At 42.5% G+C, this 25081-nt stretch overlaps 1 protein-coding gene and 1 long non-coding RNA gene across 2 annotated transcripts in view; one reads left to right on the top strand and one right to left on the bottom strand.

Moving 5' to 3' along the window:
* The window catches only part of PLCXD2 (phosphatidylinositol specific phospholipase C X domain containing 2), a 32775-nt gene extending 13457 nt beyond the window's left edge, over positions 1-19318 (top strand). The window contains exons 2-5 of the mRNA XM_083737284.1: positions 3312-3772; positions 5542-5783; positions 10691-12821; positions 16177-19318. Coding sequence (XP_083593410.1) covers positions 3312-3772; positions 5542-5783; positions 10691-10841 — 854 coding nt within the window. The 3' untranslated portion in view covers positions 10842-12821; positions 16177-19318. The remainder of the gene's footprint in view (positions 1-3311; positions 3773-5541; positions 5784-10690; positions 12822-16176) is intronic.
* The window catches only part of LOC310843890, a 435627-nt gene that overhangs the window by 291228 nt on the left and 119318 nt on the right, over positions 1-25081 (bottom strand). The window lies entirely within an intron of this gene.

Genomic DNA, 25081 nt, shown 5'->3' with positions numbered 1-25081 from the left:
TGGCCACTGTAAGAACAGGGTGCTGGTTGAGGTGAGCCATTGGCCCAATCTAGCAGGTTCTTCTTATAGTCTTATGTAATGGGACTTGCTCCCCGATAAGTGCATGTTGAAAAGCTGTTGTGCACTTCTTTGAATTGTGTGGGAGCTGGATTTGTTCTGCTTATGAGACATAGTTTAGTTCCTCCTGGATGATCAGAGTATGAGTAACTCATTAGCTGGCATCTTTCCTTTTACATGGTTTTGTGCCAGCTCACTGTCATTTATATTCAGTCACAGAGGAAGAAATTCTTCTTTGTTTATCTGCTTTGGCTTCAGGCGAAAGAAGCTCTTACCTCTTCAACATTTATTTTTCTTCTGTTGTTTGGTCTCTGAAGATCAAATATGCCAAGTGCTTTGAACGAGAATTCCACGTGTAAAGCAAAAGAACCAATTTTTAACAAATTTGTAAAGTAAAAATAAAAAAGTCCTAAACAAAGAAGTGAGGAGGGTAAATCCTTCATGATGCTGATTGTTGCTGGCATTCTCAGAATGCGGCACATTGATGTTTTGATTTGTACACTGTATGGGCATCCAGGTGGATTCAATGCCACTAACAAGGTAATCCATTTAAGACCTTCATCTCATTTGCAGCTCAAACTGGGCATGGCAGGAGACATGTTTTTGAAGAGTCTGCTTGCGAGAACACATTAGGTGGATTCCAATCCCCAGCAAATGGCATATGTCTGATAACTCTTTGCAAATAAGGAACCCTTTTTTGTAAACTTTACTGTTTGGTGTTTTGTTTTTTAAAAGAAACAACTGGTGAAATTAAAAATAAATAAAATATCATGTTAGTTACAATGACTATGTTCCAAGAACAAACTCTGGCTACAGATCATGTTTCCTTTCATCCCTCTGTGAGCCAGGAGGAGCGAAGTGAGTACAGTTTTGCACATGCACAGTAAGCTATGATTTATGCCTTTCCATGACATGCTGAAGCAGCCTAGAAGTGTCATCACACCAGCATGTGCTCTTTAGTGTTTAGCATACGATGTACCTTTAACAAGAAGATATTTCTTAAGATAACAAGGCAACGGTGATACATTATGTATCAGTGTTCAACGCAGCAGGCTAAGTAATCCAGAGGGAAAAGCTAATGGTAAGCTGACTGCTTGCTACTCCCTATCTCTGACTTGTTTGCAGGTGCCTGTCGCTGGAAGACTGTCCAGTGTAAGACTAGTCCAATATTAGCACATGGAATGTGCAGTTAAAGCCTTTGATCTGAAAACATCTAGGAAGCATTTCTCTCACCTAACACAATTGCATAGCAGACATAGGATGTCGCCTTCTTAGGCCAGGGTAGGCTACAGTGTCAGAGGATAAATCATCACAGGAATGAATGGCTTCATCTGGAGCACCTTATTTGGGTGTGTTGGGTGTATACACTGTGGGGAAGTTCAGTCAAGCAATTAAGCTCACCCCAGAAAACAGCTGTTTAGCAGAGTTGTCTTTACTAGGTCAACACCAACATACACTACTATACATACACACACACACACACAAAGGTAAAGGACCCCTGGACAGTTAAGTCCAGTCAAAGGTGACTATGGGGTTGCGGCACTCATGTTATAAGTAGTCTTCTCTCTCTGAACCTAGAGAGGGCTCTCTGCTTCAAAGTGCTTGCTGCGTTAAAGTCCATAGCCAAGTCTTTAGTTCAGTTGCTTTCGAAGTCCTGCAACTGGTAGAATTCTCTCAAGTTCTGAAGTCTAGCAGTTTTCCAACTCCCTCCTCAGAAAATCTCTTGAAAAAGTCTTCACTCAAATCCACAGTTCCAGCAGAGAGCCATCTACAATTCCTGCAATCTCCCACCAGGATCCACACAGTATGCTGTAACCTGAGCTAGTTTATATACAAAGCTACTTACCAAGTAACACAGATAAGAGAGTAGCAAGATGCCTGCAGATGCATTGTGGGGAGTGAGTTGTCTCTGCTGACTTGTGGAGAATTAACCCATTAACTGCATTCCTGAAGACACTTTTGTATTACAAAAAAATGACATTTGAATACAGTGGTACCTCAGGTTAAGAACTTAATTCGTTCTGGAGGTCCATTCTTAACCTGAAACTGTTCTTAACCTGAGGTAAGTACGATTTCTGTTCTCATCCTGAAGCAAAGTTCTTAACCCAAGGTACTATTTCTGGGTTAGCGGAGTCTGTAACCTGAAGCGTCTGTAACCTGAAGCGTCTGTAACCCAAGGTACCACTGTAATGGGGTTATTGCTTGTCAGCTTCTAATATTTCTGTATAACCATTTCTCATTAGACAAGATCCCAGCTGGGGATATCAGTAACTTTTACAGAAAATAGTCTCTTGGCAGTGAAACATGAAGTTCAAGGTTTTGTTAAATTCTGAGTTGGTAAATGCTGAATTGGAGGGTGGTAAAGGTGTGTGTGAATCCTGACAATGCAAGCTGGAAACATCTGTTTTCTCCTTTGTGTGCATGGTTCTTCTTCCAAGGAATCTACACAAAAGTCTGGTCACCTGCTTATCTCCTTAGGCAGCCTCCACCAATCTGGTGCCCTTAGTTGTCCTGGCTGGGGCTGATGAGAGTTGTAGTCCCAAACAGCTAGAGGACAGCAGATTGACAAAGGCTTTCCTTTGATGACCCATGGATGACATTTTCTCATCACCAAATATTGGGTGGGGAGACGGAGGTGGAAAACATCTAACATTGGAGCTTCTGTTTCTCCAAATCCCAGCTTCCAGAATGCAACTACAAAAACAAACACCACAACTAAGGGCCAGTTCAGGCTGTAAAATTCCTCCACTGAGGATACGTGCAGCTGTTCTGTATGATGGGATTTTTTAAAAAAAAAAAATTGAATTGTTAGTAACATTTATATGTTTTTTGTAATGCTGCAAAACAGTGACTATTACTGTTTCAATTTTAATTAACTGCCTTAGGCATTTTGGTATAGAAAGGAAGAATATAAATCTTTTGAATTGAATAACATGTGGAGAGAGATGCCATGTCAGTGACTGCAACTTCATTTCCCCTCAACAGTCCTGATCGGAGTTGAGCCTGGCTGACAATATTTCATTTCTGTTGAACCAAACTCATTCTAGCAGTAGCTCCATCTGGTCTTATAACCCCCATTCATAGCTGTGTGTAGTGATTTAGAAGTGTTAACAAGTGGCCCTAAGTGATTTGCCCAGTGTTAAAAATGAGCAATACAAGAATGGAATCCAGTTTTCCAGAATCTGCTTCAGCGAAGAGCACTTGGCAAACCCCAAGTTGTAGGACTAAAATGATGTTGTCTTTCTTTTCTGTAGGGTCACATGATTCTTTCAGCTACTGGGTTGATGAGAAGTCTCCCGTGGGACCAGATCAAGCCACAGCGATCAAGCGGTTGGCTAAAATCTCTTTGGTGAGGAAGGTAATGAAGAAATGGTCAGTGACACAAAACCTAACATTCAAGGAGCAGCTTGAAGGTGGAATCCGCTACTTTGACCTCCGTGTATCTTCCAAACCAGGCGAAGCAGGTCAAGAAATCTACTTCATACATGGCTTGTTCGGAATCAAAGTATGGGATGGGCTGATGGAGATCAACACCTTCCTAGAACACCACCCTAAGGAAGTGATTTTCCTGGATTTCAACCATTTCTATGCTATGGATAACAATCACCATGCATACCTGATCAGTAGGATCCAAGAGGTTTTTGGATCGAGACTCTGCCCAAAGGAGTGTGTGGAAAACGTGACATTACAAAACCTCTGGGAAAAGCAACAGCAGGTAGGAAAGCGTTTCTCATTTGGCAACAAATTTCTATAATTCAAAGAACTCTTAGAATTGAAAGTGTCTTGCTTGAACCTGGAATGGGGAGGCAAGCATGGAGTGCACCTTTCTTGCTCTGAGCTGGAGAAAGGAGCAGAGGATTTCCCTTTGAGTTCATCCTGCATTTCAGAAGCATAGCATAATACCTTGTCCCTTTGCGAACAGAACTCTAGTTGGCCAGTAATGCAAGCCCCAGTTTGATTCCTGTCTATAACATTCATTAACTGTGTGTTCAGTACTGTTAGGATTACTTTTGGGCTGCAATCTTTCATAGCTATTGTTCCTTATTGGGCTCTCACCCCCTTTAAAGACTGCTATGGGGCCTGGATGAAACTAAAACTTATCTCATGGTATGGCAACTGAAATGCTGTTCTTTAAAGTAGGGCTGGGAAGCCGGTAGTTCCTTCAGCCACAGCCAGCATAGTTAGTATGCAGGAATGTTGGGATTTGGAGTCCACAGTGTCCATCTGGAGGGCCACAGACTCTCCATTCCTGCTCTGAAGCACCTGGTATCCCACCACCTTCCAGATCCCCTACCCATCATGATCTGGCTACTCTACTGTCCTCTGCATCTGTATACCAATTGCTAGAAATCGCAAGTGGGGAGAATGCTGTTAGGGCTTCCCATAGGCATCTGGTTGACCATTGTGTGAAGAGGTGGGCTAGATGGACATGTGTTCTAGTACAGCAGGACTGTTGTGCTTTCCTTAGTCACTGCCTTTCCTATGAACAAGTGTCTGATGCAGTTACCCCAGGCTTTCTCCTGAGCTACCCCAGGCTTCTTCTCCTGAGCTACTGTGGCCTTTAGTCTCTTTCGTTTATTACTTGTGGTGACAGCCCTGCTTCTGCTTGCCCTTCTCAACTTATCATGTTCTGTTGGTCCTGTGGATTGCTGCAGACATGGTCACCTGTACCTAGCCCACCCCTTCCAGAACGTCTGGAATCAGGCTGACAGCACAGCAGTCAGTGCTAAAGGAGCTCCTCCTGGTGGCGTATATGAGTATAGCGGGTTGGGGGTTAGTGCTACTAAAGGTGCAGTCCTAAAACACACATGAGAAAGTATGTCTCATGGAATTTGTAGGGACTTGTTTCTCAACAAATGATCTACCTGTATGTTGTGCCACATAGAACTACGGCGGCAACAACAACAACAAATCATTGCAAATCGTCTTCTTTCTGCCTGTTATGTTACAGTATACGTATTATATACTGTTTGGCACAAAGCAGTGAATGGAATAGTAACACAAAAAAAAGACTACAGTAAATACAGCATACCAATCAAAACAATATGAAAAATCATCAGTCACACTGGATATACATTGGTTAGCTGCATTCATGCACTTACCACAGACGCAGCCAGCATTTCTGTTCTCACTTAGAAGCCAAGGTACCACACCCACAGTCTCTTACCTAGGAGCAAGACCATCCACAATCACCCAAGGGAAGTATCCTCACCTCCTCACAGCCCAAAGATGAAATCCAAAAAGCAGACTGAGCAATAGTTGCATTCTTATGGTCACCTTGCGAAGTGAAGTGAGTCTTGAACTCCCCAGCTCCTGCTTTTAACCTTTGTGTAATCCCTATTTGTGGCAAATATTGACACCAATAATACTGTCGTCCTGCTTGCCCAATGTATAGAAAGCAACATTTTGTGTGAAATTATTTTTTAGCGCTGAATGTAAGTGAAAGAAGAGCTTGTTTTGATATGTTCTCTCTCAATTTCCCAGGTTCTCATTTTCTACCATCATTGTCTCTATGAACAATATCCCTTTCTGTGGCCCGGGAATAAAATCCCAGCACCATGGGCAAATACGACCAATGTACATAAACTGCTGCAGTTCTTGGACACTACTCGTGGGGAACGAGCAAAACAAGGGACTTTTCACGTTTCTCAAGCTATTCTTACACCAAGGGTCAAAACCATTGCACGGAATCTCATCCGTGGCCTGAAAAACACACTTGTTCACAAGTAAGTGCCTGTTTTAGCTTCCTTTGGAAACCTTGTTAACCTGTGCTTGCAGTCCTAAACCCAGGTACCTAGGAGTAAGCCTCACTGAATTCAATAAGACTTACTTCTGAGTAGATATGGTAGCCTTGTCCTTCTTACTTGAAATGCATATAAAAATAATCAAGAGTCCTCTTCCAAACCTTCAGCCAACAGAAGATGGATGATAGAAAGAATAAATTGACTCCACTTATTAATTTACTCAGGGTGCAATCCTGTTCACACTTAACTGGAAGTAGGTTTGGGTGAATCTGCCAATTTCATTTTTTCTGTTTTTCATTTCTCCCCCAGTTTTAAATTCAGTTTTCTGCATTTCCATATCAGCTTGCAATTTTAAAAAAGTCTTTATGACAGTTCATCAGCATTTTAGTTCAATTTCTCCTCAGATAGGCACATGTTGCATGCTTTTGCAAAATTCAGAACAGTGCAAATTTCAAAGGATGGCAAACTTTAATTAAACTGCAGCCATTTTGCTCGGAGTTTGAATCAGATCAAATGTTTTCACTAAGAAGGCAAAAATCCATTACCACACACACACACACACACACACACACACACACTGATGGTGCCATGGGTTCCAATTCTGTGCTCAAAACTTTATTCCATTTTACTGAAATAAGTAGGCTTACTTATTTCTGTTGATGAGATTAGAAACTGTAGTCAATACTGTTGCAAGTTGCTGCCACCTACAGACCACAGTAAGTAATTGAGCCCATTTCTCCTCACTACATATCCATGCATTTAACATATTAAACATATTAAACATGCATTTAACTATATTACATATCCATGCATTTAAGTAGTGATGGCTTTCATTTCATTTCTTGGTTAACTGATCAAATTTAAAATAGCCATGTAATGATTTAATTACTTTCAGAATGCTCTCTGAATGAAATGATAAAGCACTGCATTCACTGAAATGAATATTTTTAAATGCAGGGGAACTTTTAATTCAACACAGCTATCAATCTATTAAAGCTACAGTAGCATGGTGTGCTAGTATAGCAACTAGCAATACTGGCTGCAAGTGGAAAATGCATACTTTTAACAGTAAAATCATATATGGGGTTAGGATGTCACTGACGTATCTTCATCTCTGACACATTTCTTATACATTGCCTCCAGACTGTCACTATTTTGTGAGAGGGACCCAAGCACTTGCAGGAAATTTAGGTTTGTGCTGTTAAAATGGGTTAAATCATTCTGTCACCCTAGTACCGTATTTTTCGCTCTATAACATGCACCTGACCATAACATGCACATCGTTTTTAGAGGAGGAAAACAAGGGAAAAAACATTCTGAATGAAACAGTGGATGTATCATTTTTGTGCTTCATGCTGACATCTGATGGTGAATTTGGGGTGACCCAATGCAAAAATCCTGAGAATTCCTGTGGATCCATGCTTTGTAACCACATTTTTGCACCGTTGCAGCCCCAGGCAACAGTGGGTGCATGATTTTTTTGGTGCAGGCTGTAGCCATGGACATGCTATGTGATCTGATGGTGAATTTGGGGTGACCCAATGCAAAGATCCTGAGAATCCCTGTGGATCCATGCTTTGTAACCACATTTTTGCACCATTGCAGCCCCAGGCAACAGTGGGTGCGTGGTTTTGGGGGGGCAGGCTGTAGCCATGGACATGCTATGTGATCTGATGGTGAATTTGGGGTGACCCAATGCAAAGATCCTGAGGATCCATGTGGTTCCATGCTTTGTAACCACATTTTAAGTGGGGAGGGAAGGAAAAACAAAGAAGGGAAAAGGAGCATGAGAGTGGTGTGCAGAGAAGCAGCTGGCTAAGAATGCAGGAGAGGGATTTAACAGGAGGGAGGAAAGAAAGGCAAAAGTTTCCCCCCACCCAAGCACCCAAGCCAGCCAGCTCTCTCTCTCTCTCTCTCTCTCTCTCTCTCTCTCTCTCTCTCTCCCTCCCTCCTGCATGTTTTCAGCTTTCCCCTCTGCTTGCCTGGAGGGAAGGGGCTTTCCCTGCTCTTTGTTCCGTTTGAGCAAACACAGCAATGAAACAGAGAAGGGCGGGCAGTAAGACCCTGAGGCAGAATGCAGGAAAGCAGCCGCTTCCTCTTTTCAGGTTTCCCTTCTCCGTGAAGCGCGATTTGATTTTTGCCTGATTTTTTGGCTTCAGGGACCACACATTCGCTCAATAACACGCACAGACATTTCCCCTTCCTTTTTAGGAGAAAAAATCTGCGTGTTATAGAGGGAAAAATACAGTATAATCCGCTTTAAGGGGGGTCTTTTGCAGTTGATAGGGTGTTGAGAAAAGTGTGAGAAAGCATTGAAAAGTGTGGGATGAATGATGAACAGGAAGATGTTTGAATACCCCACAAACAAATCAGGATGAATGGTTAATAAAGATAGAATATAGTCTAACCTCCACATGAGCTACATACAAGCAAATCATGATTAATTCTCAACAAACAAGCTCTGTGGAGGAGCTCATATCCACAACTTGTCAATGCCACTTTTCCAAAGTAGTTGTATCTGCAGTAATAAGACACTAGATGGTGCTAAAGTGCTTTTTCCCCTTTCTCGGGAACAAATGTATTTGATTAAGAACTTTTGTGCATTTAGTTCCCTTACTCAAACGTTTAATAACAAAAATGTAAAAAGAATGGATTACCATCAGCATGCCAATTCAGAAATGATACAAATACCCCGAAATACCTAGTATAAATTGCATGGTATTTGTTCAACCAAATATTATGGGTCATTGAAATCAAGTAGCTTCATTCGATTGACAGGACTAACACACTGTCCTGTCTAACACAGTGACTAACACATTTGCATAGCTTTTTCTTCTGTAATTCCTCATTGCCACCCAGCTAAGCAGCGCCAGATTACTGAATAGGCAGGGTAGGCCCCAGCCTATGGGCCCCATGCCTTTTAGGGGTTCTGCAACAACGGACCAAAATAATATTGATTTGATCTTGAAGGAAAAGTACAATCAAACTTTATTAGTTCAATGCTATCCTACTAGAGCACATGTAATGGGGGAGAGCCAAGATTTCTACTGCGTAGGGGCCTCCGCAGGGTTTAATCCAGCATTGCAACTAAGCCATTGCTGAAAATTTCTGGATGTAAAGGTGACAAATGCAAGCCAAATGTGTACATATTGGCCCAGGTAGTCTTTTGTTAGCATGGAAGGAGGCTTCTATGAAAAAGAGTGGGATGAAATTACTGCAAAACCTGGTAATACATAAAGATGTTATTAACACAGTTTTAATAGAGAATTTCCTTTCAGTACAATACCTTCCACTGTTAAAACCAATACATCATATTTTATAAGCAATTCAAACAAAAAAATTAACTTCCACATTACATTTATAAAGACTTACTAACTGTACCAGATAATCTCAACTTTTAAACTTGCAGCTTTCCTGGGAAATTTGTCATGGCATGCTGTTTACTGCCAAAATGCAGTTTTTTGTTTCATGCAGATAGAGTTTTGAAAGAATAACACATAGCAATATTAATTTTTAAGGGAAGCTTGGGTGAAAAACTGCTCAGCATACACATGGGGGCTCCCTAAGAATGTGTGAACATATGCCTGCCACCTCCATGCACACTCATTGCATATATTTTGAGTGCCAGAACAAAGCCGTTGTGATTTACAGAGGTTTCCTTTAGACCTTGAAAAGGAATCCTGTACTCGGACACTGATACATTCACCCTAGTATCTTAGCTAGAATGTAAAAATGTTGCTCAACGTTGTTCCTCTCTTTTGCATATATAGATAGATAGATAACCTCTAACAATAACAATAACAATACAGCAACTTTCAATAACATTTCCAAAACACAAGGAAACACAACCCAATTGTATATCACAAACAAAGCCAAGCAGGGTACAAAACAACAAAATAAAAATGAAGAGTCAGAGTCTAGGATAGGTTGGGTAAACATAAGGTTTTAAGAAGTGCTTAAAGGTCAGTACCCGCTTTGCCTCACAAATTACCCAAGGTAATTTCAGATGCCAGGTGGTTGCATCTGTTTCTGTATTGTCACCAGGTGACATCCTGCTAATCAAAAGATCTTAAAGATTGGCTTGGTCTGTACAAGGGGAGATGGTGTGCTAGGTACCTGATTCCAAGTTGTTTAGAGCTTTAAGTTCAAGGCTTTGTAATTGACATTTAGCTTGGTAATACATAGGCAGCAGTTCAGATCTTTCAATGCTGGTATAATACATGTAACAAAGTAGGCTGCCAGTTTCATTCTGCACTAGCTGCAGCCTCTAAACCAGATACAAGGATAGCTCCAACAAGCTGCAAAACATTTCCTTGTTTATTTCCTTCTCACACCCCTTGTTGCATTGTTCCTGAAGCAATCAGAATTTTGCTTTGAATGGGTGAGAGATATCAGATGTGGCTTGCTCCACTGATAATTTCACCTATGAGCTTCTGCTGCATCTCATAGTGGGTGAGATGCTGCCACCCCCGTTTCTCAAAGAGACAGTTCCTTATTGGCATAATGGTTTGAATCCAAAGCCTTCCACTCATGAAAAGTTCCTCCATTCATGAAACAGGGCTTAGATCCAAAGGAGGCTTACATTAATAGAAGTACAGAAAGGACCATTTTTGCCAAAACCCCTTGCAGGCCCCTGGTCTGGAGAGCCCCCATCCCCAACTCCATAGCCGTTGGGGGCATAGTGAGCTGCAGGAGGAAGGGGGTGAGACCTGAGTGCTCCCCTTTCTGTGAGTTGAGCTCCACTCACAGAACTCTGGATTCAAGACAATGCAGTTTGGGAGAACGCTGTATTTGTATGCAGTGCCAGCATGTTGATTATATACAGGATGCAATGTGCCTCATGCATACGACGAAGGATCATGTTACATTTTCCTTTCTTTTCCCTTTAGGAATCTCCCTTCAATTCTGGACTGGGTGAAGCTGCAGAAACCAGGCGTCATGGGCGTTAACATAATTACATCAGATTTTGTGGAGCTAGTTGACTTTGCAGCTACCGTAATTGCATTGAATGAGCTTCTCCTAGAAGACAATGAATCCTGACAACGGGAGAAGTTTTAATGTGGGAATGTTGTCCAGTCATATCAAGAATTTTCTTTCGAGCTCTCTCTCCACCTATCGGTTTTGCTGTTTCACACAATGCCAAGGCACAAGGCCACGTGTTGATTGGACTGCACAGTCCTCATCACGGCTTCCTTCGTCCCTGTGCTGCATGTATGGCTGCTCTGCCTACATCTGCTGAAATACAGAATATGTGCCGGCTGGACACTTCAACATCTGTAAATCATTAGCAGGAGCCTCTCTCTAGACTTGTTGAGTGTGTGCATCCTGCATGTTATGAAACCCAGGAGCCCAACTCTAAAGATAATCATTGAACTCTAAGTACACATTTACCAGACTAGCCAAAAGATTTTGTTCTTGGCGACAAAAGTCAGGCATGTGTCCTGCTTTCTTCCTTTCAACTGTACTGTATATTAAACTACCTCAGTCACTAAAATACAAAGCACAAACAGCATCTCAATTGCTAAGAGTGACCTTTTTGTAAATACAGTACCGTGTATGAATTTTTAAGAGTTTATTGTGAGGTATAAATGAAGTTTTTAAACCTCTTTCTTTCTTTCTTTCTTTCTTTCTTTCTTTTACTTGAACTCTCATTTTAATCTATTAAGAAAATGTGGTAAGTTAAAACTATTGGAGCAGAAAGATGGGCATTTTAAAATACAACGATATTTATTTTGTAGCAATTGAAATATCTATGGTGGTATGAAGTACAACGGGAATGTAATAAATCTGTGGATTTTGTAGGAAATCTTTCCCAGATTATGTAGCACAATCTGGTGGGTGGTGAAAGAAGATATTATGTATCTCTCAGCAAGTCACTGCTCTGACCTTGCCTTCCCCAATTAGCCACCTTCTGAGGGAAGTTAATTCTGCTGTGAGTTTTGCACCAGCTGTAACAGAATATTTCAAATACTCCCCTATGCAGAGTTGGAGCAAATTTGCTACCATTAGGGGAGTCTGTTACATCTTTGCATGAATTGCTTCATTGCCCTGGCCTCCTTCCAGTCAGAAGATGAACCCAGATCAGAAGGTGAAGATGGGTAATATTTGCTCTTACATGCTCTGAAAGTACCCCTTTTGGGGTGTTAGCATTTTTAAAGTGTAGTTTGGTCATCAGAAGTTTGGGAAAAAACCAAGTGAGTGCTCGTGGACATTTCCTACAGAATCCATATGAGTTTTGCATTCCAACATAAAGTGTGTGCAGTTTGGTGGCAGAAGACTAAGATCAAAACTACTTTTATCTTGGCATAAGTTTGCTTATTTTATTGTTTGTCTCCAAGACAGTATGCAAAAAACTATATAAGAGGAAGGCTAGGGTTTCTGTGAGCCTCAGGTGGGTCAATGTCACCCCTCCAATATTTGACCCAAAGGTTTGCTGGTGCTGCTACCTCTGCTGCTTTTGTAACCCAATATCTAACATGTAGCAGGTTAATTTATTTTAAGTTTCACATATGCACAATATGTGATTAGTGTCTCTTTTTGAAGTTTGTGCTGATGGGGAAAAGCATTTATGTTGACTTTGATAACTTCCTGTTTGGAAGTTCTTCCCTTGGTATTCATAAGGATTAGATTTATCCACTGTTATTATATAATTTTAATGGACCTTCAGGGAAAAGCAGATTTGCTTTAAGGATCTCAGGCTTCAGATCTCAGGCTTGCAATGATTGCAAATGATGCCCAAAAAAATCCAGGTTTCAAACCTGGTGGTTTGAGTTTTCTTTTATGTCCATTCCTCATGCTAGGAACCATTTCAGCCTGTCTGAATTAGTTTGAACAGGAAATGAAGGCATTATTTTCCTGCCTTTCTAAAGGGCTTTCACAGGTGTATACAGAGCCTGAGTTTTTGTTCATTTTATGAACCTACTTTGAGATGGAATCACTGGGCTTAATAGTTAGGTTGATATGTGGTTGTGTTTTCTTCCTTTCTTCATCTCGGCTTATATTTATTTGTACATATACAGAGTGTTTTTAAAATGTTTTTTTGTATGTGGGGGGTGGGGGTGGGATGGATGTTTGGTTGGGTTTGGGGAATTATTTTTTTTATTTTGATGTTTTTGTAATTTTTACATTTTTTTGTTTGTATTGTTTTATTGGTTTTGTTTGTTTGTATAAGTTGTTATTTTGTTCTTAGGGGGAGGGGTCAGGGCTGCCGGGGAATGGGCCCCAGCCCACAAAATGGCTGGGGCATGTTCCACAGGGGGGAATGCACTGGGACAACCGATCTCAGTGATCACGGGTAGGAGGAGGAGTTACGCTAAGACCAGACCATGTCATTACAGAGGAGGCAGGTTTAGTCGTTGTCTGAGGACTATTCCTGCCTCCGGGTCTGGTCCTGACCGGATGGATACTAGAATCAGCAAGGGATACCCACATGACCTGAAGGTGCTGCTGTGCAATGCCAGGTCAATGATTCATAAGACCACTGCCATCCATGACTTGATCATGGATGGAGGACTTGACCTGGCATGTGTAACAGAGACTTGGTTGGATGAAGCAGATGGGCCTGTCCTTGCCGCTGCTTGTCCACCAGTTTTCTCTTACGCACAGCAACCCAGGTCATGTGGGCGGGGAGGGGGGGTTGCAGTGATTTTTAGAAAGTCATTAGTTTGCACCAGGCGTCCTATTGGGAAGACCCAGTTTTCTGAGTGCATGTTCTGGAAGTTGGGCAATAGGGGCAGTACAGGATTCCTTTTGGTGTACCAACCTCCCAGCTGCACCAAGGATTCCCTGCCCAAGCTGCTTCAGGTCGTGGCGGATGTTCTCCTGGAGACACCAAGCTTGGTCGTCCTAGGGGATTTTAACATCCATGCCGACACGACCTTACAAGGGGCAGCTCGGGACTTCGTGGAAAGCATGGCCTCCATGGGGCTGTCCCTGAATAAGTCTGGCCCAACCCATAGCCGCGGACATGCCTTGGACCTGGTGTTTACCTCTATGGATGTTGGTGATCTGACACTAAGTAAAAGTGAAACAAAAGAAGTGCCATGGTCAGATCACTTCCTGGTGCAACTGGACTTCTCTGCGACCCATCCCCTCTGCAGGGAGGTGGGACCAATTCGGATGGTCCGCCCCCGCCACTTAATGGATCCAAATGGTTTCCAGAGAGTGGTAGGGGATGCTTTATCCCATGTTGATGGCCTTTCGCTGATTCCCTGGTGGCCCGCTGGAATGCGGAGTTAACCAGGGCTATTGACTGTTTGGCTCCGAAGCGCCCTCTCCGATTGCATGGAGCCCGGAGAGCCCCGTGGTTTTCCACAGATCTGAGGGCAATGAAACAATCGTTGAGACGGCTAGAGCGCCGGTGGCGGATAACTCATTCCGAATCTGATCGGACACAGGTTAGAGCTCAACGTCGAGCCTACCAAGTGCCGATAGCGACGGCGAAGAAGAATTTCTTCACCGCCTCTATTGCATCTGCAGAAAACAGCAGCAGGAGACTTTTTCAGGTGGTTCACAATTTAGCGGAACCACCTGTAACATCGGGGCCCAGTACGGGCCACATATTCTCCTGCAATGATTTTGCAAAGTTTTTTGCAGATAAAATCGCTCAGATTCGGGAAGAAGTAGACTCCACCGTGGGAGCAGGGCCAGGGCGGGAGAGTGCTAGAGTTCTGTCTAGTCAAGTTGAGTGGGATCAATTCCAATCTGTTACCTCCGAGGATGTGGACAGGCTGCTTGGACGAGTGAAACCAACCACCTGTCTCCTGGATCCTTGCCCATCCTGGCTTATAAAAGCTAGCCGGGAAGGACTGGGCGATGGGCTTCGTGGGGTGGTGAATGCTTCCCTCCGTGAGGGAGCCTTCCCAGACCCACTGAAAGAGGCGGTTATTAAACCGCTTCTTAAAAAACCATCTTTAGATGCGGCCACAATGGCCAACTATCGCCCAGTCTCAAATCTTCCATTCTTGGGCAAGGTGATAGAGTGAGCGGTTGCCGAACAACTCCAGGCACGCCTGGAAGAAGCAGACCATTTGGATCCCTTCCAGTCGGGATTCAGGCCTCATCATGGGACTGAAACTGCCTTGGTCGCACTGGTTGATGATCTCCGGCGGGCTAGGGACAAAGGTGAGAGCTGTTTCCTAGTTCTGCTGGATCTCTCAGCGGCGTTTGATACCATCGACCATAACATCCTTCTGGACCGTCTTGAGGGGCTGGGAGCTGGGGGCACTGTCCTACAGTGGTTCCGCTCCTTCCTCCTGGGCCGTGTTCAGAAAGTGGTGGTGGGGGATGAGTGTTCAGACCCCTGGGCTCTCACTTGTGGGGTGCCTCAGGGTTCTGTCCTCTCCCCCATGCTTTTCAACATCTACATGCAGCCGCTGGGAGAGATCATCAGGAGGTTTGGGCTGGGTGTTCATCAGTATGCAGATGATACCCAGCTCTACCTCTCTTTTAAATCAGAACCAGTGAGGGCAGTGAAGGTCCTGTGTGAGTGTCTGGAGGCGGTTGGAGGATGGATGGCGGCTAACAGATTGAGGTTGAATCCTGACAAGACAGAAGAACTGTTTCTGGGGGACAGGAGGCGGGCAGGTGTAGAGGATTCCCTGGTCCTGAATGGGGTAACTGTGCCCCTGAAGGACCAGGTGCGCAGCCTGGGAGTCATTTTGGACTCACAGCTGTCCATGGAGGCACAGGTCAAATCTGTGTCCAGGGCAGCTGTTTACCAGCTCCATCTGGTACGTAGGCTGAGACCCTATCTGCCTGCGAACTGTCTCGCCAGAGTGGTGCATGCTCTGGTTATCTCCCGCTTGGACTACTGCAATGCACTCTACGTGGGGCTACCTTTGAAGGTGACTCGGAAACTACAACTAATCCAGAATGCGGCAGCTAGACTGGTGACTGGGAGCGGCCGCCGAGACCATATAACACCGGTCTTGAAAGACCTACATTGGCTCCCAGTATGTTTCCGAGCACAATTCAAAGTGTTGGTGCTGACCTTTAAAGCCCTAAATGGCCTCGGTCCAGTATACCTGAAGGAGCGTCTCCACCCCCATCATTCTGCCCGGACGCTGAGGTCCAGCGCCGAGGGCCTTCTGGCGGTTCCCTCATTGTGAGAAGCAAAGCTACAGGGAACCAGGCAGAGGGCCTTCTCAGTAGTGGCGCCCACCCTGTGGAACGCCCTTCCAGCAGATGTCAAAGCAATAAACAACTACCTGACATTCAGAAGACATCTTAAGGCAGCCCTGTTCAGGGAAGTTTTTAACGTGTGATTTTACTGTATTTTTGGTTTTTATGGAAGCCGCCCAGAGTGGCTGGGGAGGCCCAGCCAGATGGGCGGGGTATAAATAAATTATTATTATTATTATTATTATTATTATAGTTTGATATAACAAAAAGTGGTTGTTGAGCATACAGTGTAGCAATGAAAACTGGCAAGAGGGATTTCATTTGAAACTGAAACATTTGCACAGAAGGACTTTGAAGGTATTTGATGGTTTTGTCACCAGTAAAGAGAAAATGATGGTCAGGGACAAATGCTTAAGATTTTGAGGTCTATTCCTAATGAGATCTCCATTATCATATGGAGGGGACATATTTGTTGCAAGTCTGAGGGTGAGAGACAAGTTCAGACAAGTTTGCCCTTTGAATAGACAACTCCACACCTGAACTTGTTTATACCATTCAGGAGTGAATCAGTGGTTGGAAGAGTCAAACACTGATTTGCTTAGAATATGTGACTATATGATCTCACCTTTCAGTAAAAATGACGTGACCTGTGAACGAATCACAGTGGTGTGACTGAAACCACCTGGAAAAGATTTGATAATGACCTCTGATTCTCAATCATGTATATGGATACTTTGATGTGGGGTTGAAACAGACATGTATGCAGTTGGGTTTGATAGCTGCCTGTTATTAAGACGGTGAGTTTGTTCTATTTATTTTGTATTTATTTGAGTTTGTTTTCGGTCCTACCATGCAAGTTTCAGAGCAAAAGTATAATTTAAAGCAAATGAAAATATAAGAAAGGTATATTTTGATATCTTTGATATGGCCAGTTGAACTCTGTTAGAGCACCATATGTTAATGCCAGAAGATTCTCAGTGTGGGGCCTCATTAAACTTTTTCACATGATAAAGTCACCACATGGTGATTTTTGTGATGTTTTGTTTGCATGATCAATATTTCATTTGGTTGCTTCCTCAGTGTTTGGTGAGAGGTGGTTCTCTCTGTCCTGGTTCACATGCAGTGTTGAAACATAGTTTTAAGATGGTGCTTTTAATGTACATGAGCAATCTGATCCTCCTCCACTTCTGTGTTGCACAGCAGAGGAAGCAAAGCAGAATCTGGTGTTAGTTTGAACCTGGGAAAACAAGCCAAACTCTGCCTTGTTTCCTCTCCCAGACAGCAGCAGGGAAGGAACAAAGTACTTGCATACATTTAAAGCTACCATTTACTTTAAAATATGGTTTGATGTTGTGAGCAAATGCAGTCCCTGTGCAAGTTGGCTTTAATTGGGTTAAAGTTAGACCTGGCATGCCCTAGTCCATGAAGGTGAGTTGCTACATGGAAATCTGCACTTGGACTGTATTGGTTTTCTTGAGAAAGGGGTTATATAACTTGAACAGTTACTGTGAATTTCATTTGCTGTCCTTTTCATTTGAGCTTGGTGTATAATAAAACAAGTCCTTTGTGATCAGAAGCATAGCAACTAGACATAAAACAGGAGGCTACTTTCTGGTTTATGAAGGACCTAATCTATTTGATTCCTCTGGCTTAATAAGTGTCCCTTGAGCATAGTCTATCCTCTACTCCTTTTCAGAAAGAAATTTAAGGCTGATTTGCACATGCATGGTTGCTTGTACCGCAATGGCACAAGTGCAGATTTCCACAACACAACTGTGTGAATTGGCTCTCTTGTGAAGGTGGGGAAGGGTATATTGGCATGATTAAAACTCACCTGAACCTTACTGTGGGTTGCCAACAGCTTTTCAGAGGAAGCTGCACTCAGAGGAAACTTCCCTTTTCAGAGGAAGTTTGCAGAACTAGGACCACTCCTGTGGTTTGTAGTATCTATCATTTGCCATTAGAGTCATGCAGAATACATTTAAGAGCAAAGGTATCAAAGGCAGAAAAATAAGGCCAAGTATGTCAATATTATTTCAATTCTTACGAACTTTAGGTTGGGATTTTATTGTGCAATTTAGTGGTTGTGCAGATGAGACCTTGTGGTATAAAGGGATTAGATTTTTTAAAAAATGGTTATTTATTCTTCTGTTAATTTATTCTGTAGGTTTCTGTAAATTATTGTGTTTGGAATTGTTATGGGCCATATTATGTTGTGAATTGTTATGGACTGCATAAAATGTTGTTTTAACGAACCAGAATAAATATTATACTTTGTCCAGTGCCTAGCACAGTAAGCCCTAGTACTTGGGGCAACTTGATGCATTCCTGCAGCCAGCAATATACAAGGGTGGTGGTGAGAGTTTGGTTGTCTCAATTAGCACGAATACGCTTATCACTATGGTTCTAGCTGACCAAAGCAATGGGTGATCAGACACTTAACAAAAGTGCTCAAAAGGTCTTTTATGTCCTGGAACTCCTTTGCAGACTTGGAAATGTGACAAACATCAAAGTTGCAGGGGTGAAACAGAGAAACATTTTGATTTTGAAGCAGACAGGCAGATCAGGTGGGAAAGAGCTATGAGTCGGCTAAAGGGAAAGCATATTTGTGTGCAGAATCTCTTTCTTTAGAGAACCCAATACATGGTTAGGAAGTGTGCTGTCTGGTTTTGGAGTCTATTTGCTTCTACTATGCAATACTGATATGAGAAATACTCTGAAAGAATTTGTGCTCTATCAGGTTAAAATTTGACTGAAAACATGAGAGATTTTGTTTTGATTTTCACAGTGTAGCCCATGAAATATATCATTATGGTCCATAAGCAATCTGCAGCTAATACATTTTGCTACAAACAAAAGTGATAGAAGAATACAAAGGTCTATTAGGATGTCAAGTATTTATTATGACTATTTATTTCCTATAAGTACCTGCTATCTGACTTTATGTGAGCTACACTTTTTGTGTGTCTGATGTCTTTCTTTAATAATCTTTGATTCTTTTCCTGAAAATGTATACATTTCATTTTTCCCCCTCTCCAAAATGTTGACTGTTCCAAGTCGAATTGGTTCATTGTACCTTATGTTTTCTATTTCAAAACTCCTGGGTATTGTAAAGCCAGTATACCTCACTTTATTTCTGTACATAAAATTGGGGGCTACATCTGTTCTCCACATTTACTTGGTGTTTTGTTTCTAATCGTGAAATTTCTAACTTTATATGTGTGTGCGCACCATGACTGGATACAATGGAATTATTCTGTTAATTGTTCAATTGTAATAAAATTATTTTGATTCTTTCTTTCTGTTGTGCAAAGCAATTACAGGAAATGTACAACTTTTCTTCCAACAACTTAAGAAATGCAGATAACAATAAACAGATGAATTTGCATTAGAAAGAAGTTTGTTGTATAGATTTCAAAGTTGTGTGCTATCTAATTCAGGAGTAGCTGACCTTTTTGACCTGGTGGGTGCATGTACAGACCAGAGGAAATGTCATGGGCATCACACACATTCCATAACACTCTCCATCCCAAGTGTTAACCCCCCCACCCCTTGCCCTTCATGATACTATTAGACATGGTAGGGAATGCCTTCTGTTGTCTAAGGGAGGCTTCTTTCAAGTGTGATTTCAGCAGAGGGGGGGCAGGAGCAGTGGGATCCAGAGATGGCTTCTGTGAGCAAAAGCCTGCCTGTGGTCCACAGCAGTGGTCCCTGATGTCGTAAATCATTGCCAAGATTTATTTCTGTTGCTTTCATCTAGAAGGTACTACTTCACCTTCTTGTCTTTCAACCTGGGAAATTACTCGACATTTGATTCTCTGTATAACTTCATTTTGGCACTGTAAGGCAATGTTTCAGAAACTTGGCTGTTTTTGGACTACAGCTCCCATCATTCCTAGCTAGCAGGATCAGTGGTCAGGGATGATGGGAATTGTAGTCCAAAAACAGTTGGAGACCCATGTTTTGGAAGCCCCGCTATAAGGAATCCTTAATATTCCTTAATAAAAGCTGGTACATCCAAGTTAGAGAGCATATTGGTCAGATTTTTTGAGCAAGGAATGGAGGTGTTGCTCTTCCCTCTCAGACAATTCCTACTATACAGTACTCCAGTGTAGCATAATTCAATAAGGAGCTCAGAGTGCTTATGTATTCTATTCTCCCCCAAATGGTCTGGTGGAAACCAAAACTGCCACGCTCCCATGATGATTTGCCGTTATCTGTTGGAAAATGCTGAGGTTAGCTTTACCGTAATCAAACAAACCTGCTTCCAGGTTTGTTTGTTTGACGGGGCAGAACTGGTAAGGGGCAAAGTACACAAACAGAGAGTGTCACAAGGAGCAGCCCTCCATGGACACATCCTGCCCTTGAAGAGAGCCACCAGGTGAAAAGGAAAACATGACTTTTGCACTGCTTTTGACCTTTCTGGGTATTCTGCATGAACGCACTGAGACATAGGGTTCAGCACCTTCAACAGTTCTGTAGAGGAAGACCTGCTGAAAATTTACCCTTCTGCAAAGCTATTAAATGTGCAGAGCCCTGCCCTATTTCTCTGATCATGCAGAACACTCAGAAAGGTCAAAAGTAGTGCAAAAGTCATACTGCTTATGACTTTACACAGATCACTATGCAAAATTAAGAGTGGCTGCATTTTCAGCTTGGTGGATCCTTTACCAGTTTCCAGACTTAGAATAGAATCATAGAATCATAGAGTTGGAAGAGACCACAAGGACCATCGAGTCCAACCCCCTGCCAAGCAGGAAACACCATCAGAGCACTCCTGACATATGGTTGTCAAGCCTCTGCTTAAAGACCTCCAAAGAAGGAGACTCCACCACATTCCTTGGCAGCAAATTCCACTGTCAAACAGCTCTTACTTGCTGAACAATATTTCTGGTCATGTGGTCAAAGGGGTCTTGATTTCGATTTTGTCCCAGAAGCATGTCTTTGTCTAAATAGGCCTACATTTATAGGCAGTTACCTTTGGGAAGCTAAGAAACTGTTATGGGAAAATCTGGTAAAGATTAGCCCTCCCCCAACAAAAGTCTAAACACCCCTCAATAAATAAAACAGACAAAAAAAGCAGGCCAACCCCTCCTAGCAACACCAGAAACCCACTCATTTTTAAAATAAAAATTGTGAGGGCACCGTATGAGGATGGAAAATTGTGAGGGCACCACAACATTATATATCTATCATCATTATTATTACTACTACTATTATTATTACTGAAAGTTATCCACTTTTTGTCTAGAGAAAGGCATTTAAGAAAAAGAGTTAAGCTTCATTACAGAGCAGCCCCAAGTACTTTGGTTTGTGCAACAGCTCATTAATTTACCTTGTGGAAAGGCTTTCTGGCAATGTGATAAGCCTCCTGGTTGCTGCTTCAAGACAGCCACATTCCTGAGTGGCACATGGCAGAGAATTTGCCTCTTATGAAATACGCATCACAGAGCCCTTGGCTGGGGATGGAAAATGCTCTCTTAATGCCTTTTGAAGGAAAGCCAGCTGGGGCCGTGGAGTGTTTGCCAGCAGGTCTTGTTGCACATATTTTACTCTTAAGGTAAGCACCGCATATGAAACCTGTAGAGTTAGGTAGATGTTGGTTACTAATTTAGCATTCCAGCCATTCACCTAAGGCAGGAGGTCTCTGTTAACTGGAAATGGGGGGGGGGGAGAGAGAACAATCTGAAGTGCACTTGCCTTTATTGGAGCTGGGAAAAAAGGGTGTTCATCCTCTCAAACCAACGTTTCAGATTAATCCACTAGATGAAGTCCAAAGTACTGTTCAAAAAAGTAAAGCAAACAAGTGGATTAAAATACTTGAACTAGAGTAGCCGTACTATTTGCTATTTTAGTTTCATAAGAGAAGGTTTTACCTAATCCTTAGCAGTAGCAATATCTGGATGCACTATTTGGAACAGTTTAGGAGAATGCTCAGTATTTCTTAAGCCAGCAATTGGAATGTCTAAATCGGAATTTGCAAACACATTGACTGGTTGGGGGGTACCTATGCACCCCTTGTTTTGCTGCAAGCCACATAGCTTCCTGTGGCTCCTTCCTATGTGAAATAAGCCACATTCCTAGAATCGTAGAGTTGGAAGGGACCACGAGGGTCATCTAGTCAACCACCTGCACTGCAGGAATCTTTTGCCCAATGTGGGGCTTGAACCCACAGCCATGAGATTGAGTCTCGTGCTCTACTGACGGCCCAGGTGTGACCTATATGATTTTTATTGTATGCTGCACTGGTAATCTGCTTCAAAGGTGGGGTATTATACTAAATGATTCTACCCCCCCCCCCCAAAAAAATAGCTTGTTCAAATATTAGAATGAGAATTGGGTGTGTGTATTACCTAAAATTCCAAAGTTTAGTATTGCATTTTAGTGTATAAAATTGCACATATATGTGTGTGCTTCTTTAAAAGCTCCTTTTGGATACAGTGGCCTTATAAACTTGCTTCCAAGCATGTTGGGGCACAGTCCTCATAGGAACATCTCCTCTGCCGGCCAATTACAATGCACCACAGATACAGTCTTAACCCAGCTGCCTTTCCTTCCAATGAACCTTGCCAAGAAGAAGGAGGCTTCACGCACAGATCAGATACTTGTTTTTGGTTCATACTGTCTGGGGTTGTGTTTTTTTAGAAAAAAATATTGTGAAATAGTATTGTTCAGTTATAGGTAAGGATGCTACATAATGGAAATTAGTCATTTAAAAAGCAGAGAGCTGGCGAGCAAGCCCTAAGGGTACATTAGTACAACCTTGAATCAGAAGGTAAAATCCCAAGAAAAAACATGTAGATGACAAAGTATCACGTCAGACACTAACCTTGGCCATACACCAGTGCTATCTCATTCAGGGCGCACCTTTGCCTGAATGAGACAGGAAGTGGGCAGGGTTGGTATACAAAGAAGTTGTCTGGTGCCAGGCCTGAAATGAGTCATGAGCTATCAGGAGATCTTGAGCCTGATTGCTAGGATCCAGGAACAGGAGGATTATTGCGTCCTTGATACCTGAAATGCCCTAAGGCTCTGATTCTGCATGCCATGTTAAAAATGTGTCTTTACATTTAACAAGTATGGTTTTTATGGTGGTATTTTAATGCAAATAGCACCAGCTAGAAAAACTGATAATTATTAAGATCACAGCAGGGGCAATTGAACCCTTCCTTGGGAAAATCCTTCTCATAAAGCCCAAATTTGCATTGCTAGGAAACTCCTGACTGGTTTGGATCCCAACAGCAATTAGTTCCCACTGAAATCACTGGGTCTTAAAGTCACGATTCACTTTTTATACCGATTTCATTGGCACCCCTTGGGCTAGATTCAATACACTGGTGCCAGGAAAGAGTTAAATCCCCCCTCCACAGCTGCTGTGATCCCAATAATGATGTGCACACCCACAGATTGTGCGATTTGCGGTTTTAAAAAGCTACAAGTTAGATGCAGATTTAATATCACATCCAGGTTAGCTCTCAAGTATATATATTTAAATAGAAGTTAACACCCACTGTCAGGAACAGGAATCTTAAATGCCCCCCCCACCCCCAATCTTACAATTTTCAACTAAATAAAGAGTGGCTAGACCTTGGTTTTGTAGTCTGACACTTTCTCAAGACGTTATTATTGCAAAGTCTGATATCATTGCATTCTTTATTTTGAAAAAGGTATCCCATTCTTAATATTTTGAGGTCAGATGGTCACCACAGCATTCTTTTCCTTATTAGCTTGCCTCCTTTGGGGAAACTAGATTCTCAGTTGCAATTTTTTAAATATAAAAATGTGGTTCAAAATGTGGAAAGCTCCCTTCTTAAAACAACTGTGCCTTTGTCTAAAACATTACAACAAAGCAACATTTTAGCTCAGGCTGGTGCGCTTGCTGATTAAGGCACATGTGATACAGTAAGCTAAAGCAGCTGGGGCCATGTGGGAGATTTTCAAAAAGAGGATGAACATCCTTTTGGAGAATTATGGATTGCTGGACTCTCCACAGATCCAAAGCTAAGATGGAAAAGATTTCTTGTTTGGTTTGACAGGAAGGGGGGGGAATATAAGCTCCAAATTACAAGTCTCACAGCATCAGCTCAATTGTTCGTTTTGGTCAATCTTGCTCCCAGCACTTGATTAGTCATGGCTGCTACAGAGGTCAGGTGTAACAGCACTGTAACTGGGTACTCAAGTTCATCTCAACCACTTCTGCCTTTAACGGTCTAGTCACTGAACCATGAGCGCAATGGGAAACAAATTCTCCCAGTGCTGCTTACATGTCTGCTGCAGATAGTTCAACATGACCTCTCATGAGCCGTCATGCACTTGGTAGCTAAACATGACTATGGGCTAAAAATCAGATAGTTGTTTATTTCCTTGACATCAGATGGGAGGGCGTTGCACAGGGCGGGTGCCACTACTGAGAAGGCCCTCTGCCTGGTTCCCTGTAACCTCACTTCTTGCAGTGAGGGAACTACCAGAAGGGCCTCAGAGCTGGACCTCATGAATGATGGCTGAATGATGGGGGTGGAGATGCTTCTTCTGGTATACTGGGCCGAGGCTGTTTAGGGCTTTAAAGGTCAGCACCAACACTTTGAATTGTGCTCAGAAACCCCACCACAATCCAGGACCTTGTAAACACCCCCATGTAATTGCAAGGCACTTGGAAACACAAATAAACTTGAAGTGGATTGGGAAGAGTTGAGCCCTACCTGTGCCGGTTTGTTTCTAAAGTTGAGAAGGAATTGGAGGTTGCCCAGCAGCGGAAAACTTTTCACCCGCTCCTATTTCTTGATGCATTCATAATATATGTTACACTCTTGATGCAACAGAAAACCACATGGGACACAGACAATATACACAATGGTGCTAAGCTTTTATCTTTTCATCTAAATGTAGGCTTATGTCATCACTAAACAGGTTCTCTGAATTCTGGACTGGATTAACAAGGAAACAGGTTGTTTATTGAATTGTGGTGCCTTATGGGCATGATTTACTGCACTCAAACTGTTCCAATTTAAAAATAGCATCTAGAATACTGTGCCTCTAGAAGGAAGGGCATTAACATCTGAGATGAGCTTTGTATGACATTCAGGCTTACATGAATTTCAAACTGCAATAAAAATTCTGGCCCAAACTTAAGCAAAGTCTTTCCTGGATCCTACCTAATA

Source organism: Podarcis gaigeae, assembly GCF_964106915.1.
Source record: "Podarcis gaigeae genome assembly, chromosome: 4".
Lineage (NCBI taxonomy): Eukaryota > Metazoa > Chordata > Lepidosauria > Squamata > Lacertidae > Podarcis > Podarcis gaigeae.
This window is presented reverse-complemented; position numbering and strand designations above follow the sequence as displayed.